This window comes from Mus caroli, unplaced genomic scaffold, assembly GCF_978045245.1.
Source record: "Mus caroli unplaced genomic scaffold, Mus_caroli_1 scaffold_11, whole genome shotgun sequence".
Lineage (NCBI taxonomy): Eukaryota > Metazoa > Chordata > Mammalia > Rodentia > Muridae > Mus > Mus caroli.
In genome coordinates this window covers 107,699,947-107,716,646 of record NW_028227266.1, presented here as the reverse complement: position 1 = coordinate 107,716,646, position 16,700 = coordinate 107,699,947, and the positions used below count along the sequence as shown (strand labels likewise).

General features: G+C 47.7%; 1 protein-coding gene across 1 annotated transcript; it reads right to left on the bottom strand.

The window, feature by feature from the left end:
* Positions 1-968: 968 nt before the first annotated feature.
* Uqcrc1 (ubiquinol-cytochrome c reductase core protein 1) lies at positions 969-13,018 on the bottom strand. The gene is made up of 13 exons (XM_021172044.3): positions 12,888-13,018; positions 12,519-12,659; positions 7,695-7,781; positions 6,285-6,414; positions 5,566-5,764; positions 5,028-5,107; positions 3,450-3,565; positions 3,140-3,283; positions 2,852-3,012; positions 2,653-2,738; positions 1,961-2,049; positions 1,580-1,655; positions 969-1,160 (listed from the first exon to the last, which is right to left on the bottom strand). The coding sequence occupies exons 1-13, from the start codon at positions 12,954-12,956 to the stop codon at positions 1,096-1,098; spliced, it is 1,443 nt and encodes a 480-aa protein (XP_021027703.1). The 5' UTR covers positions 12,957-13,018; the 3' UTR covers positions 969-1,095.
* Between the last annotated feature and the right edge of the window lie 3,682 nt (positions 13,019-16,700).

The window sequence follows — 16,700 nt, the reverse complement described above, 5'->3', positions numbered from 1 at the left end:
CACAGAGGGATGGCATGCCCCTTGACAAATGACAAGAGTCAAAGCTTGTTTGGCACTTTTACAAGAGGGTGCTGGGAGACTTCTCTTAACAAAGAGCCCCTCTTAACACACTGGCCTAGACTCCAGCTCACTCACCAGCCAGAAAGTTCAAGAGGCTCAGACCCTTTGCTCCCACCTTCCACACAGGCCTCCTCAGGGCTCTCCCAGAAGCCTGGGGAGCACAGGAGTGAGGCCTGGCACCCCACATTCTCCCAGATCAGAGCTCCGAGGAGTGGCAGAAGCATAAAGCAACCGAGGGCTTCCTTCATCAGGAGATGGCTGGCTAGGTCCTGGCTGCCTCTAGAACATGGGGAAGGGATCTCTAGGACAACAGCTCCCGACTTGCCTGGGACAGACAGACCTAGAGGAGGGAGTGGGCTTGGGCCCCACTGAGCTCAGGGCTATTCTTGGAGCCTGAGTCAGCGGCAAATAGAGGCAAAGGATTCTTGCCTTGCCTGTCCAGACAGCAGTTGGAAACCAAATCAGAACATTGTGCTCCAGGCTATCCTCTCTATAACCCACAGTAAACACTCGGGAGCAGCTTCCTCTGGGACACTAGTGGCCCCTCCTGCTCCACCCACCAGAGGGTGGCTCTCAAGTCTTCAGTGAGGGTTTTCCCACATAAGTTCCTAATTTCCACACTGGGACCTCAACAGGGTACAGGCTGGGTCTGTAGTTTCCATAACTCCCACATCCCATTCCTGGGACAAGCTGGATGAGGAATGTCCCCCATGTAGCTGAGTGGAAACATCTGGGCAAACTCCCGGCAAGCATCAAAGGCTTCCGGCCTCTGCTGCAGCCTCCACGCTTGCCCCTGGCTGAGGACACATGAGACTATGGGAAGGCCGAAGGATTGAGAGGGTGCAGAACGTGAGGGAAGTCTTTGCTCCCAATGGATTCCATGCCAATCCTAAGGAAGGACAACACAGTTCTCAATAGGGCTTTATTGGCGGTAACTGGCTGCACACAGCTGAGCAGCAGCAGTAGTGGTATGTCTGTGGCAGGGACCCCGGGTGCCCGGCCCCACCCTCCTGCCTGCCTGCGCAGACTTCCTGCCTAGAAGCGCAGCCAGAACATGCCACTGCGGATCCGGTTGTAGTCTGGGAGCTGCTCGATGGGGCCTGTGGGGATAAGGCGGGGAGTCAGGGTGGAGTGCCTGGCCTGCACAGGGACACCTGGCCCCGTGCCACACCCAGCTCAGAGTGGCTGCCCAGAGCAGCACAAGCCAGGCTTTGAGTGAAAGGAGGAGGAACACATTCCCCAGGTGCAGAGCCTGTCCTTTCATGCTCTGGCCTGGCAGCCCCACCCCACATGCAGGGTACCTGTTACCTGGTGGGCTGGGGATGGGTGGGGTATTAATGGAAGTAGCTTGGCAGGGAGTTGGGAACTGTTTGGACAGGTTTTCTGAAAAAGAACTCTCTGGCAGCCGGTTACTGGAGAGAGCCCCAACTTCCTTCTTGAAGTATAAGCTGAGAATGGGGGAAGAGATGGGGAGGGGGCCTGAGGAGAATGACAGAGGACAGACCTTTAGACTACCTACCATAGCCAGCCACTGCTGGACACTGGTCATAAAAGTACTTGGAGCAAATGTCACGCAGCATCTGGGCATCCACCTCCTGCAGAGGGAGGCAGAGAGAACAGGAGTAGCAGGTACTGGGCACCCCCTTAGCCGGCGCCTCCTTAAGCCAACCCACATCTACTTGTTCTTTGGAGCTGTTCCTCTCCCAAAGGGGCGAGTGTGCAGGGTTCTCCCTGCCTGTCCACAGCCCTCAGTATCTCTCTACCCCCACCCCTGCAAATGGCAGCTGCCTTGGATAACAGATGCTTATGGGAACAATTTTTAATATGTCAAATTCCAACTCCAATTCTGCAGAGGCCCACCAGCCTAAGGCTCCAGACCCTCTTCCAGAGGTCCAATTACCTGAATCCGGCTCTCCCACTCAGCCAGAGGGATGCGGCGGCCATAAGTCAGGAGACTGCGACCAATGTCTTCACACACAGGGGTGGTGCCTTCAAGAGAAGTGGAAAAGCTTATAGATCTGCTCGGTTCAATCTCGGACCCCCAAAGACCTCTAGAACCATGCCCTGACCCCAGACCACAACCCTCGTTTCCACAACAACCTGCCAATAACAACAGTAGTGCGCTATTGACCGGGGCTAGCCCCACTTGCACCTGAAGCTCCAAACACCCACATCTGGGGTGGCAGGGGATCTGTGGTCTTCTTTCCCTCCCTCTTTTTCTTCTTGTTTTCTTTTGAGACAAGGTCTTGCTATGTAGCCTTAACTGGCCAGGAATTTGATAAGTAGACCAAGCTGGCCTCTCTAACACACAAAGATCTTCCTGCCTCTGACTCCAGAGTGCTGGAATTGCTCAGCTTCTTCTTCTTAAGATAAGGTCCCCTATACTATCATCTGGTCCTGCACTCACTCTGTAGCTAAGGGTAAGCGTGAACTCCGGATCCTCCTGGCTTATCTTCCAAATGCTGGAATTACAAGGGTGAAACACCACACATGCCATGGTTCTCCTTTCTAAACATGGCCACACTACAGCTTGAGTCACAACAGTCCCTGCTGGGATATGCTGGATCCCTCTCTAGAGAATGCAGGACTTACCATCCAAATGAGATACCAAGGCATTCCTAAGGATGTTTTTGCCCCGAGTCACCTCACTCTCTGTAGCACTGGTGCACAGGCGCATCCTAAAGCAAGTAGGAGGGTGGGGGTGGGGTTGAAGTGACGCTCGTGCTGAGAGAGACACAGTGTCCCCGGCAATGACCCGTGTCTCAGGCTGCAGCACTGAACTGAGACTCACCATTGGCCTTGCAGGAAGAAGACCATGTCATCGATACTCATGGCATCACAGACAAAGTGTGCGCCCAGCAGCCCAGTATCAGAGTAGGAGATGTTGAAGGTCTGGAAACTCTGGCAAAGCTTGTTAGCCACAGCAACGGAAGCCAGCGGGCTCGACAGGTGCTGCCAGAGGCAAGGATCAGAAGCATCCCTCATATCTGTGGCACATACCCTAAGCTCCATAACTCATAAACCGCAACCCAGCATCCTCTGCTGAGGGCAAGTCCCAATGGCTGTTCCTGGTACTTACCACTCCACCACCGTAAGTGCAGTCATAGTGGCCTATGATGGCATTGGCCACTTGGAGGGTCACGTTGTCTGGGTTAGCCCAGCCAGGTCCCTCTACTGCAATGGCCACGTGGGCCAAAGGCAGGGCGTCATCGCGATGGCGGATCTGAAACAACACATGTCAGGGCTGAGAGGCCTCCTGGGAAAACAGAAAGGATGGGAGATGCTGGACCCCTTGCCAATGTCCTGAGGAATCTGACACTGCAAAGACAACCATGTGCTCAAGGATCCTCCCTTGCTCAGAGCACCAACCCTGCTACCAGGCAACACACCTCACTGCCAGTGAAGCGACATGGAGTTAGACCAGGTACGGCATCTTCTTCATATACTCGGGAGACACTGCTGAAGTGTTTCTGGGCAAGGTCCAGCAGCTGCTGGTGTTCCACACCTGTGGGGAACAGAGGGGTCAGTGGTCGCTCAGCCTAAGCAAAGGGAGAAGTCAAGACAGGAACAGAAACACACAGGGCATCAGAAGAGGAGGAGGAGATGATCCAAGATAGACAGTGTCTCAAAGGCAAGACAGGCCTCAGGGCAAAACAGCCCATGGCCTTAGGCACACAGAATCTTAAAGTAGACTTGGAGGTGGGGGATCTGGAGAAACAGCTCAGCAGTTAAGAGCACTTGCTCTCTCAGATCAGGGATTGGTTCCAAACACCTACAAGGTGGTTTACAGCCATCTATAACCCTAGTTCCAGATTTGATGCCCTCTTCTGACTTCTGTGAATACCATGCCCATGTGGTACAGACATTCAGGCAGGCAAGACATGCATACACATAAGTAAATCTTTTAAAAATTATGTTAAAAAATGGGAGGATATTTGAGTGGTTAGAGCTCTTGCCTCAGGTGCCATCAAAAATTAAAGTGGGGCTGGAGACAAGGCTCAGCAATTAAGAGAACTTCCTGCTCTTCCAGAGGACCTGAGTTCAGTTCCCGGTACCAACGTCAGGTAGGGCACAGCTTCATGTAACTCACTCCAGGGGATCTAACATCATCTTCTGGCCTCCATGAGCACCAACATGCTTGTGGCATATAGACTCAGACACACACAGTCACATAAATAAAAAAATATATCCAAATAAATCTCCGGGCCAACCCATAACTCAACAGGTAAGGGCACCTGCTGTCAAGTCTAACAACTGAATTTGATTCCAAGAGCCACATGGTAGATGGGAAGAGCCAACTCCCACAAGCTGTCCTTGGATGTCCACCCCCGCCCCAACATACCCCCCTATACACACACACACACACACACACACACGACTCCCTAGTTCCCTAGTTCGTTTGCCTTACTCTGACTCCACCCAGCAGCAGAGCAAGCCTTAGCATATATATTTCCCCTTGGCCCAAGTCCCCCACTAAACAGACAACTCCACCCTTCAGAAATCTGATTGAATGATGTATGCTCCCCATCTACTTCTAAGCTCCCGTTAAAATCGATGCTATAATTCTGCGCTTCCCTTTTAAGGTGGCCCCAGTCACCATCAAATGTACATTATCACAGAGCCAACATCTGTGACACCCAATAGCAAGGCTATCAAAATAAGCCCATATGTCCTCCACTGGCCCTCAAATGGTATTCTAGGACTAGGTGAGGCTAAGAGAGGTTTGTGGCCTAGGCAGGAGCTGAAAGTCAAACTGAGGCATGTCCTGGAGAAGGAGCACCCCTGTATGCCCAGCTCCAGTGGTGTCCAGATCCTATCTCTAAGCATACAAGAAGAATTACATACCTTAACAACAGGACAAGAACAGATATCCCTGGAGTCCTCTATGTTCAGAACCAGAAGATCTACGCATGATAAGCAAAGTTCGCCCCCATCCCCTCCCGGTCCAGGGCTTCAGCAAACCTCACCTCCAGCTGCAGCCAGCACCATCCGGGGGGCTTTGTAATGTCTGTTGAGGTAGTCAGTCAAGTCTGTGCGTGACAGCCTCCTGCAAGACATGCACCCGAGTCAGCTGCTCTCACTGCACAGCAAGCTGAGTCACATAAAACGTAGCTGAGAAGAGTCAGGCTTTAACAGAGCCCGCCTCTCAATCCCTTCTCTGTCACCTACCCCTTCAGGACCCAGAGAGGAGCCAGGGAAGGTGTGAGCTGATGTGGGCTCTGAAGAGGCACCTGATTCTGCTGCTATACACTCCTCACGGCACACTCCCCACCAGAGCGACAGCTACATGTTCCCTCCCCCAGAATGTCAGGACATGCATGGAAAGACCATAAACAGAGCCCAAGACTCCAGTGAAAATCCCAGAGCTAACAGGGTCATAGGGTGAGACGGCAATTCAAACTTTGTATAAATTAGAAAAACAAACAACAGACAGACAACCTAAAGGCACGTGGCTGATGGGGACATGTAAAAGCTGCACATTACACAATCTCATCCAGCTCTCACCTGACGTTCTCACTGGGCCCCTCCACAGCCTGGGCTAGAGGTGTGCCCTGGAACGCTGTCGCATGCAGGTAATCAAAGACCACGTTCTGCATGGAGGCGTCATTTTCCTGCATCTCCCGCAGGATCACATCTCGTTCCTTCTCGATCTGTGAGTCTTCCAGACTACTGTTCTGCACGATATCTGCCAGGAGCTCCACAACTGGACACACAAGGACGTGTTAACAGGCATGATGGTGCACACCCCTAATCCCAACTTTCGGGGAACCAAAGCAGGAGGATTACTAGGAGTTCAATAACAGCCAGGGGTAGAGTGAGCTCAAAGCCAATGTGGGGCACATAATGGTCTGTTGTCTCAAAAAAACTGAAGAGCTGACTCAATGAGTAAGGGCATTTGCTTCTAAGCCGGATAAACCGAGTCTGCGTGCCAGAACCCACATGGCACAAAGAAGGAACAGACTCCTGCAAGTTACCTGTGACCACACACACACCAACGCACACACAGGATTTAAACAGTTTAAAAACCGACATATTTAGGTGCCAAGTAGAGATAATGTCGGTGTAAAATCCTAAGCCTGGCACCTCCCATTGTTGTACACTTGCAACAAGGCCATAGCCCCATGGGTAAGTCCAATTCTGCAGACAGTCCTAGAGCTCTTAGGTGCCTGGCTTCTGCATCCCTGGAGACCTGCCCTGTGCCCACACCTTCTTCCAGGCATTACCTTTTGGCAGGTCCTTGGACAGTGCCTTGATGAGGTAAGCAGTGTGCTCCCGAGTGCTGTAGGCATTAAGGTGAGCCCCAATACTCTCTACCTCCTTCTCTAAGGCATTGCCAGGCCGATTCTTTGTTCCCTGGAATCAGACATCAAGAGGACCAATCAAGGGCTAAAGAGATGGCTCAGTGGCTAAGTCACTTGGATCCAGGTTCCATTCCTAGCACCCACATAGTGGCTCACAACCATCCATAACCCCAGTTCCAGGAGATACAATAGGTAAGTACATGGTATACATCCAACCAGGAGTCACAGCATACAGGAGCCCGCCTTCAATGCGCTCCTTTGAAACCCAAATATACCTCCTTTAGCAGTCTGTATTCATTACATTAAATAGGCCCTCAGCTGAGCAGACAGCATCATGGACCAATGGATGGAGACAGTCAGTGACAGGAGAAACAGCACAGCTGCAACAAGTGTTGCCTAGCAACCAGAGCTACCCAACAGCCTATCTTTTCCAGCACTACATGTTCTCTTTACCGACAGCCATGGTCAGATAATCTCCACACGTGTGCCCCACCATGCTACTCACTCATGTAGTTAGCAGCCACTTCTGTAAACCGGCCCTAGTCCAATGTGTGTGTAAGGCATCGGACTCTCTGACAGTGCTGCCTCATGGCATACGTTACACCTGCACAAGTGTCTGTGACAACACACCTGGATGGGTTGTTGATTCTGGCTCCACATCCCTCCACACCATATATTTGCCTCAACTTTTTTGCCACTTACAAACAAATAGAAAACCACACACAGGCCTCTACATTCTAACTATGGGATGTAGGTAATCTACACAGTGTAACATTTTACAAGCAAGAAAGCATTACCACACCTGCAAGTTTGTTTTAATGCATATGCTTACATGTGAGAGTTCATTAAGTCCTCCACGTGCTCAGGCACATGACAAACCTAGTCTGATAAGGTTAGTTTTAACCACCAACTTGACACAACCTAGAATCACTGTGGAGAATCTCAAGGAGGGACTTAGTCTATGGGAATCGCCATTCTCTAGAGAGCAGGTTCTAAACGATCTAAGACTGAAGACAGTTAGCTGGGCATAAAGCAGCAGGCAGGCAGGCAGGCAGGCAGGTATCCTTGCAGCCAGTGTCTCTGTTCTTCACTGTGGATGTGATGTGACTGCTGTTCTAAGTTCCAGCCTCTGTATTTCCCTGCTGTGATAAACTGACCTTACACAGGGCTCATCAGATAAGCACTCACTCACAAGAACATTTGGCTCCTTCCAGAAGGATAGCCAGAGACCATGCCCCAAAAGGTCCACGATCAGGAGACTAATTTTTAGATCGTTGGCCTTTGAGACAGGAAGCCCTAATCTGAGGGAAACATGGACTTTATGAGACTCACCTTGAAAGCCAGATGTTCCAAAAAGTAGCCTGCTCCATTGTTCTTCTCAGTCTCATAGCGACTGCCAGCGTCAATCCACACTCCCACCTGGACAAGAGAGCACCCACAAACGGAACCAGTCATCAGTCTAGCTCCTGGTCATACCCCGAGTAACAACACAGGTTTCACGTAAGCCCTCAATGATGGTAATGTGGGGGAGAGCTGCTCCATTAAGACTCCTACAATCAGAGGGACAAGAGGGTCACAGATACGGGGAAGGAGCCAAATGACTAATCATACTGCCACACCTCTTTTACCTGCCCTATTCCCTCACGGGTTATCAGAAACATCCAGGAACATTTCTGGTGCTAATCTTTGAAGCATCTGGCCTTGAACTCACAGAAATCCCCTTGCCTTATTTTCTTTTAAAAATAATTTATTTTTATGTACATTGGTGTTTTGGTTTGGTTTGGTTTGGTTTGGTTTGGTTTTTCAAGACAGGGTTTCTCTGTATAGCCCTGGCTGTCTGGGAACTCACTTTGTAGACCAGGCTGGCCTCGAACTCAGAAATCCGCCTGCCTCTGCCTCCCAAGTGCTGGGATTAAAGGCGTGCGCCACCACGCCCGGCTTGTACACTGGTGTTTTGATTGCATGTATAGCTGTGTGCAGGTGTCGGATCCCCCTGAGACAGGAGTTACAGATTGTTGTGAGCTGCCATGTGGGTGCTGGGACTTGAACCCAGGTCTTCTGGGAGAGCAGCCAGTGCTGGTAACCACTGAGCAATCTCTTCAACCCTGCTAGCATGCCTTATTTTCAACTGCACCCATTTACCTGGTTCAACAACTATAATTTTTAGTTAATCTATTTTCTTCTGTGCATGAAGCCTATCATTTGCAGACAACAGTTTGTTTTCTACATTTTAAGAATCTTGTGCCAGCTAGGTGTGGTGTCCCATATCTGTAACCCTAGCACTCTAGAAGGCAGAAGCAGGATTATGAGTTCAAGGTTAGCCTGTCCAACATAGCAAGACCCTGTCTCAAAAACAAAACAATACAAAACAAAACAAAACCCAATATCCTATCCCTTGCCTTTGTTCTGATGGTTTTATTCTTTTATCTGTAGAAGAAGCTACTGACTTAGCTACTTTGTATTTCATCATTTTAAGAAGGTACTGAAACAGGGTGTGGTGGAAAAACACTATTAATCCTCCCAGAGGCAGGTTCCAGGCCAGCCAGTTACATAGTGGGACCTTGTCTCAAGAACAAAGAGGAAGGCGACTTTCATAGTAAGACCCTATAAGGATGGCCCCATGATCCAGTAACTTCTTCTCCACATGGATCTGGCCACATTGCTAAGCTGGTCCTGAACTTCTGTGTCAAAGCAACCTTCATCTCTTAACCTCTCAAACACGTGTGACTACAGGCACACACCACAGTGCCTGGCTTCAATACCACTCCATCGTATTTCAGCAGTGGTGATTACATGCAAAGCCCCATGAATATTTAGCAATTACTTTATCACTGATGTATACTTTCAGACCTAAAAGAAGTTTTAGTCACTTATACATTTAACATATTAAATGTGGGGCTGGTGAGATGGCTCAGCAGGTAAAAGCACTGACTGCTCTTCCGAAGGTCCTGAATTCAAATCCCAGCAACCACTGGGAATGAAATCTGACCCCTCTTCTGGTGCAGCTGAAGACAGCTACAGTGTAACTAGTTATAACAATAAATAAATCTTTAAAAAAAAAAAAAAAAGGGCTGGAGAGATGGCTCAGCAGTTAAGAGCACAAACTGCTCTTCTAAAGGTCCTGAGTTCAATTCCCACCAGCAACCACGTGGTGGTTCACAACCATCTGTAATGGGAGCTGATGCCCTCTTCTGGTGTGTCTGAAGACAGCTACTCATATATATAAAATAAATAAAATTAAAAACAACAAAAAAACATATTAAACGCTAAGTGTCCTCCTTCCACCCAATGTACGCATCTTCTTAAGTGGGGATATGCCATGAGTATGTGCACACTAGTAAGTGTCTGTGGAGAGCCCTTGGAGCTGGAGTTCCAGTCAATCAGGAGCCACTTGAAGTGGGTGCTGGGAACAGAACTCGAGTCTTCTGCAAAGCCCTGCAAGCTTTTAACTCACGAGCTAGCTCTACACACACATATCCTCACCATGCTCCAGAAGAGCAATGTTAATATTCCTTTCAATGTTTGAGACATCATCTACTATGTAGCCCTGGCTGGCCTTGAACTAAGAGACCCACCTGCTTCTACTTAAGAAGTGTGAGTCTTAATATTCTTTTGTGTTTTTTTCTTTTCTGAGACAGGGTGCCAATCAGTTCATATATGATGCCCTGATCATCATTCTGTAGTGATGACGGCCATGAACTCCTGATCCTGCTGCCCCCACCTCTCAAGCAATAGGATTACAGGGATGCAAGACTCGTGAATGCTCTCCTGCCATGCTGTGAAACACACTACTTACCCACATGGTGTTCACAGCTAACGTAAAATTTTCACAGGCTTTGCAAACAGATGCTGATACATCACTGTGTCAGGTAACCTCAGATAAGCGTGCCCTTTACTTTGTGTACGAATGTATGTGACCTGTGGGTAGGTGCGGGTGCCTGTGTGAACATGGTGGCCAGAAGGTACACCGCATCCTCCACTTGCAGGACTCCCACCTTGTTCCCTAAGCGCTGGGCTGTGGACTCCAGCTCTTCTGATTGCACAGCCAGTGCCTCTAACCACTGAGCCATCTCTCTAGCCCCAAACCTTCACCTTAAGTCTATCATCTTAGACTACAACCCACAGTATCCTTTGACTTTTAACCATCCTTTCTTTGTAATGGAAGCATAATCATGGTACCGCAGCATCTGTGGAATAGAGCAGGACTTCCTAAGCTTCATTAGTAGGTTCTGAGTCTATTCATCTAGGTTCCACACATCAAGGAAATTACTTCCCGCCATATCCTGTGTTTGATAACAATTATATCACAAGTCATTAATTGTTCCTAGAAAAAGGAAAGAATCAGACAGCAAAAACATATAACCCTAGGCAGGCAGTGGTGCACACATTCATAACATTCGGGAATCAGGAGCAGGCAGATCTCTGTGAGTTTGAGGCTAACCTGATCTACAGAGAGTGCCAGAACACTAGAGTGCCAGGGCTACACAGAGAAACCCTGTATTAAAAAACTATAAAACAAAACAAGTTAACCCTACTAAGTGTGTTGGGAGGATTGGTTCTTGGGAGTTTTCTCACACACCTAGTAAAGATTTCAATTCTTGACTCCATTTTGAAGATTTCCAACTTCTACACTCATTATTTTATGTGGATGAGTATTTTGCCTATGTGTATGTATATGTGTGCTTAGTGCCTATGGAGGTCAGAAGAGGGTACAGGATCCCTTGGGACTGGAGTTACAGCTGGCTGTGAGCCACTGCGTGGGTGCTGGGAATGGAAGCCAGGTCCTCTGAAAGAGAACAAGTACTATAAGCCAGAGTCAATTCTCCTGGCCAATTTGCAATTTTAAATAAAGTATTTGTGTTTCTGTGTACCAGCGTACACAGGTACCCAGAGAAGCCAGAAGAAAGTGTCAGATCTCCTGGAGCTGGAGTTACAGGTGGTTAGAAGCTGCCCAATAAAGCTGCTGGGAACTGAAATCTGGTCCTGTGCCAGAGCGGCCAGCCCTCCTAACCAAAGAGCATCCAATTCACTGTAATCTCCAAAGGTACTCTTTTCTTCCTTCAGTGCTATAAAGCTCATGGCTTTACACTCAGTAGACAAAGGCTCCACCCAAGTTACGTCTCCCAGTCTTTCAGAGGCATTTCTTTCGTGTGTGCAAGCGCCACCACACAAATATCTGTGGAAGGCAGAAGAAACTGGGTGTTTTTTCTGATTACTTAAACCTTTTGTTTTTGGTTTTAAGAATCCTTACTTCTGAGCTAGGCATTGGAGGCCCATGCCTTTTTTCCCAGCACTTGGGGAGCAGAGGCAGATGGATCTCCGAGTCCGAGGCCTGACTGTTCTACAGAGTGAGTTCCAGGACAGCCAAGATGACACAGAGAAACCCTATCTCAAAAAAAGAAAAAAAAAAAGGAGAAAAAAAAATTTACTTTTACGTATGTGTACGTGGGATAGGATGGTGTAGGATTAGGACCACAGGACCCAGGTTCAATTCCCAGCACCCACACGGTGGCTCACAACCACCTGTAACTCCAGTTCTGGGGGTTCTAATGTCCTTTTCCGACCTCCACGGGCATTATGTACAGACATGGTGCACATACACACATGTGAGTAAGCCACTCATGTAGGTAAAAGTAAGACCGGCTTAGACACACTAGTCTCCACCCCTCAGAGTATTGGTGTTAGACCTAAATCACAACATTGAGGACTCCAAATTCAGATCCCGAAGCTTGAGTACCAAGCTCTTTACCCACTGAGCCATCTTCTCCGTCCTTCAGAGGCATTTCTTGAAGTGCATTCCTGGTTAAGTCTACAAATTACATAGCCTAGGTGGTGAGTCTAATAGACCTGGGTGTCTTTCTGTAAATAACCTCAATCTGTGAAGTCTCATTCTTTTTCGTGGCAAGAGAATAATCACTTCTCTTGGGTTGGTAGAACGAAAATCTGGAGGAGAATTCGGCCCCATCTTTGGCAAGCATCATAATGTTGGCTGGCAGGTGGCTGCCGTGAAGTTAAGGCAGGGTTGAAGTCAGGTACAGGGATAAGCCCCGGCAGTAAGCCAGTCTCCACCCAAAACATGTAAGACTGGAGCCCAAGGTCACATCCCAACCTAGGACAACACGGCGGGCCTCACCTAGAGGACTGGCGCACACTTACCGTGCAGGTAGCATGCGAGGACTGCTCCGAGGCCACACGCAGCCCGTTGTCCAAGATGCTGACCTGGGTCTCCGGCACGCTCTGGAGGGCCTGGGCGAAGGTTGCGGTACCCCGCAAGGCAGGTAACCTCAGCAGGGCCGGCTAAAGGGAGAAGGCGACCATTGCAAGAACTGCTCGCCAAGCCTCTGGGACCTCGGCTCTCAAACCCAAGCCCGAGCAGATACCCATCCCCGCCCTCCGCCATGACCTTCCCACGGCCCTGACCCCCGCGACCTCCCCACTCCGACCCGCCACTATAGAGACAGCTTGCTCCTCATCTGAGTACGAAAGCCCTGGGCCCTGCAGCCCAACGTCTCGCTGCCACCTCACCGAGCGGCGGGTGCGAAGTAGCACTTGCGTCCCGGAGCAGGCCGCTCGGCAGACTGCGGACGCCGCCATCTTCTAACTTCCGTCAGTGTAGAGCCGCGCTGCGCATGCGCAGAGCGGAGTCTGAGGCGCAGGCGCTGTAAGGAAGACTTGGTGCTCGGTCGCCCCCTGTTGGGCAGCCAGTACGTTAGCAAGAATTGATCGCATGTTGTCAATTGGTCCGTGTGCCTCTAGGGACATTTATCAACCGGCTTGGGGACCTTCATCTGGTCCCATCTGAGACTGGTTCCATTCATCACCTTCTTCCACCTGAGGGAGGCGGTGTGCAACTGCGGGAGATGCATTGTACGCCAGCAGCAGCTCTGAGACCTGAAGGACAGTGGCTAGGCACAATTGAGCCCAAGGGCTAAAGCACTTGCCTGTCTGTGCAAGAAGGTGTCCACTAAAGTTAGTTTAAAAGAATAAAATATGCTTAAATGGTTGACTTGAAAGACGTTTAAGCCGGGCGTGGTGGCGCACGCCTTTAATCCCAGCACTCGGGAGGCAGAGGCAGGCGGATTTCTGAGTTCGAGGCCAGCCTGGTCTACAAAGTGAGTTCCAGGACAGCCAGGGCTACACAGAGAAACCCTGTCTCGAAAAACCAAAAAAAAAAAAAAAAAAAAAAAAAAGAAAGACGTTTAATAATATATTGCCAAAGTAGTATTGAATGTCAGCACTTGGGAAATGGAGACACAGAAGAATCAGGAGTTCAAGGACATCCTCCTCTCTTGTGTAAGGAGTTCAAAACTACCCTGGGTTGTGTAAGACAGTGTCTCCAAAACGTAAGAAAAAAAAAAGTGTGTATGAAAAGAGGAACAATGTAGAGGTAATTTGTGGAATAGGGCTCCTTGTTTGGAATAAAATAACTAAACAAAAAAGTTTTTTCTATTTTGTGATTATTTAAAAACTTTTTTTTTTACTTTTTTTCTTAACTTTTTAAATTATTTAAATGCATTTTATACATCAAACATATTAATAATATTGAGTACTTTGAGAATCAAATAATCCATAAAATTTTTTCAACTTTTATATTCATATCCTTTCATCCCCTAAAATATCATTAATGAATATTTAATACTATCCATAACTGAGGATCCTATATCTAATGTTGAATACTAAATTGTTTCAAAACATGCAAAATATTCTTTGGGAGTTAAGCATAGTAAAAGAGCATAAAATATTAAAAGTGAATCATTAAGAAATATATTCATGAGTTTGAGGCCAGCCTGTTCTACAGAGTGAGTTCCAGGACAGCCAGGGCTACACAGAGAAACCCTGTCTCAAAAAAAAAAAAAAACAAAAAAACAAAAAAACAAAAAACAAACAATAAAAAGGAGTTACAGGGACAAAGTTTGGAGCAGAGACTAAAGGAATGACCATTCAGAGACTGCCCCATCTGGGGATCCATCCCATAAACAACCACCAAACCCAGACACTATTGTGGATGCCAACAAGAGCTAGCTGGCAGGAGCCTGATAAAGCTGTCTCCTGAAAGGCTCTGCCAGTGTCTAACAAATACAGAAGTGGATGCTCACAGCCATCTATTGGACGAAGCACAGGGTCCCCAATGAAGGAGCTAGAGAAAGGACCCAAGGAGCTGAAGGGGTGTGCAGCCCCATAGGAGGAACAATAATATGAACTAGCCAGTACCCCTCAGAGCTTCCTGGAACTAAATCACCAATCAAAGAAAACACATGGTGGGACTCATGGCTCTAGCTGCATGTGTAGCCGAGAATGGCTTAGTCAGTAATCAATGAGAGGAGAGGCCCTTGGTCCTGTGAAGGTTCTATGCCCCAATATAGGGGAATGCCAGGGCCAGGAAGCAGGAGTGGGTGGGTTGGGAAGCAGGGGGAGCGGGGAGTGGATAGGGGGTTTTCAGATGGGAAACTAGGAAAGGGTATAATATTTGAAGTGTAAATTAAATATCTAATAAAAATAAGAAATAAAAACAAATATATGTATGTATGTATATATATACATATATATATACATATATATATTCAAAAGCCCTTATATGATACCACCTGACATAGTGAGAGATTATTTAAAATGCATTATATATCTGTGTACATTGTCTAACAATCAGTTTACTTAAAAAAGATTATCAGTGTTTCTAGGAGAGAAATTGTTTTATCATTAAGTATATTTTAAAAATTTCAAAATAGCAAAAACTCTTTGAAGTTAAACATTAAGAAAATGCTAATTTCAAGCACAATGAGAAAATTATCAATAATAATAAAAAAACCTATCTGAAATCAGATAAAAGATCCTTCGTGTGTATTGATTAACATTTTGTGGACCAAAAGTATGATTTAGAGAGGAAAATAAAGTGAAATAAAATCTTCTACGCTGCTGGATATGGTAGTAAGCGCCTTTGATCCCAGTGCTCAGGAGGCGGAGGTAACTAAGCCTTGTGCATTCCAGGCTAGCCTGGTCTGCACAGTGAGCCAGGGATCTATAGTGAAGGCCTGTCGCAGACACACAAAGGAAAAAACAAAAAACAAACCTAACTTACCTGCTTTCTTTTCTTGGAGAGACTGGGTCATGTGTAGCCCAAGCTGGCCTGAGATTCACTTTGAAGCCTTGGATGATCTGAACTTCTGATCCTTCTACCTCCCCCTCCCAGGTAACAGGATCATAGGTAAGGACCACCAGCTGTGGTGCTGAGCAGTAAAGCCAGGTTCTCACAAACATTAGGCAAATGCTACCAACTGAGTCACACCGTTAGCTCTCTTTCTGCTTTCGGAAAACATGATTTTTAGTTTAAGATTATTTTTATCTAGTACTTGTGTGTGCGCACATGATATATGCATGTGTGGGGGATGTCCCCACATGTGCTCAAAGTTCAAAGAACAACACTGGGGACTCTGTTCTCTCCTTCCACCTTTGCATAGATTCCAGGCGTCAAATTCAGGTCACCTGGCTTGTACAGAAAGCACCTTTACTACGGAGCCAGTTTTAAAGCAGCTTTAGACTTAAGGAACTGAGACCAGATGGTATAGAGATTCCCTCATGCTCTTCGAGAGCATTAGTGAGCCGTTCCCTTTACCGACATCTTACCTTCGTACAGCTCGCCTATTACTATTAGCAGGCCATTATTAGTTCATTATTAACTAAACTCCTTAGTTTGCACGGATTTCCTTGAGTTGGTTTTTTTTTTTTTTAAGCTAGTGTCCTTTTTCTTTTCTTTTTTTATTAGGTATTTTCTTCATTTACCTTTCCAATGCTATCCCAAAAGTCCCCCCTACCCTCCCCCCACCCCCCTACCCTCCCCCCACCCCCCTACCCTCCCCCCACCCCCCTACCCTCCCCCCACCCCCCTACCCTCCCCCCCCCCCACCCCCCTACCCACCCACTCCCACTTTTTGGCCCTGGTGTTCCCCTGTACTGGGGCATATAAAGTTTGCAAGTCCAATGGGCCTCTCTTTCCAGTGATGGCCGACTAGGCCATCTTCTGATACATATGCAGCTAGAGTCAAGAGCTCCGGGGTACTGGTTAGTTCATATTGCTGTTCCACCTATAGGGTTTAGTGTCCTTTTTCTAACTCAGGACAGTACATTACATTTGCCTGTCTTAGGCTTCACTGGTTTGTAATTCAGTGTGTTTTGTTTTTAACCATTCTAGACTTTCAATTTAATGCTATAATAATAATAATAATAATAATAGAGTGTATCCTTTGGAAGCCTGTGTAAGACAGCCATAAACAATGATCAACTGGACCTTCCTTCACAGGCTTTGTACGACCAAAAGCCCTGAAAGGAAACAGTTGCATCCTG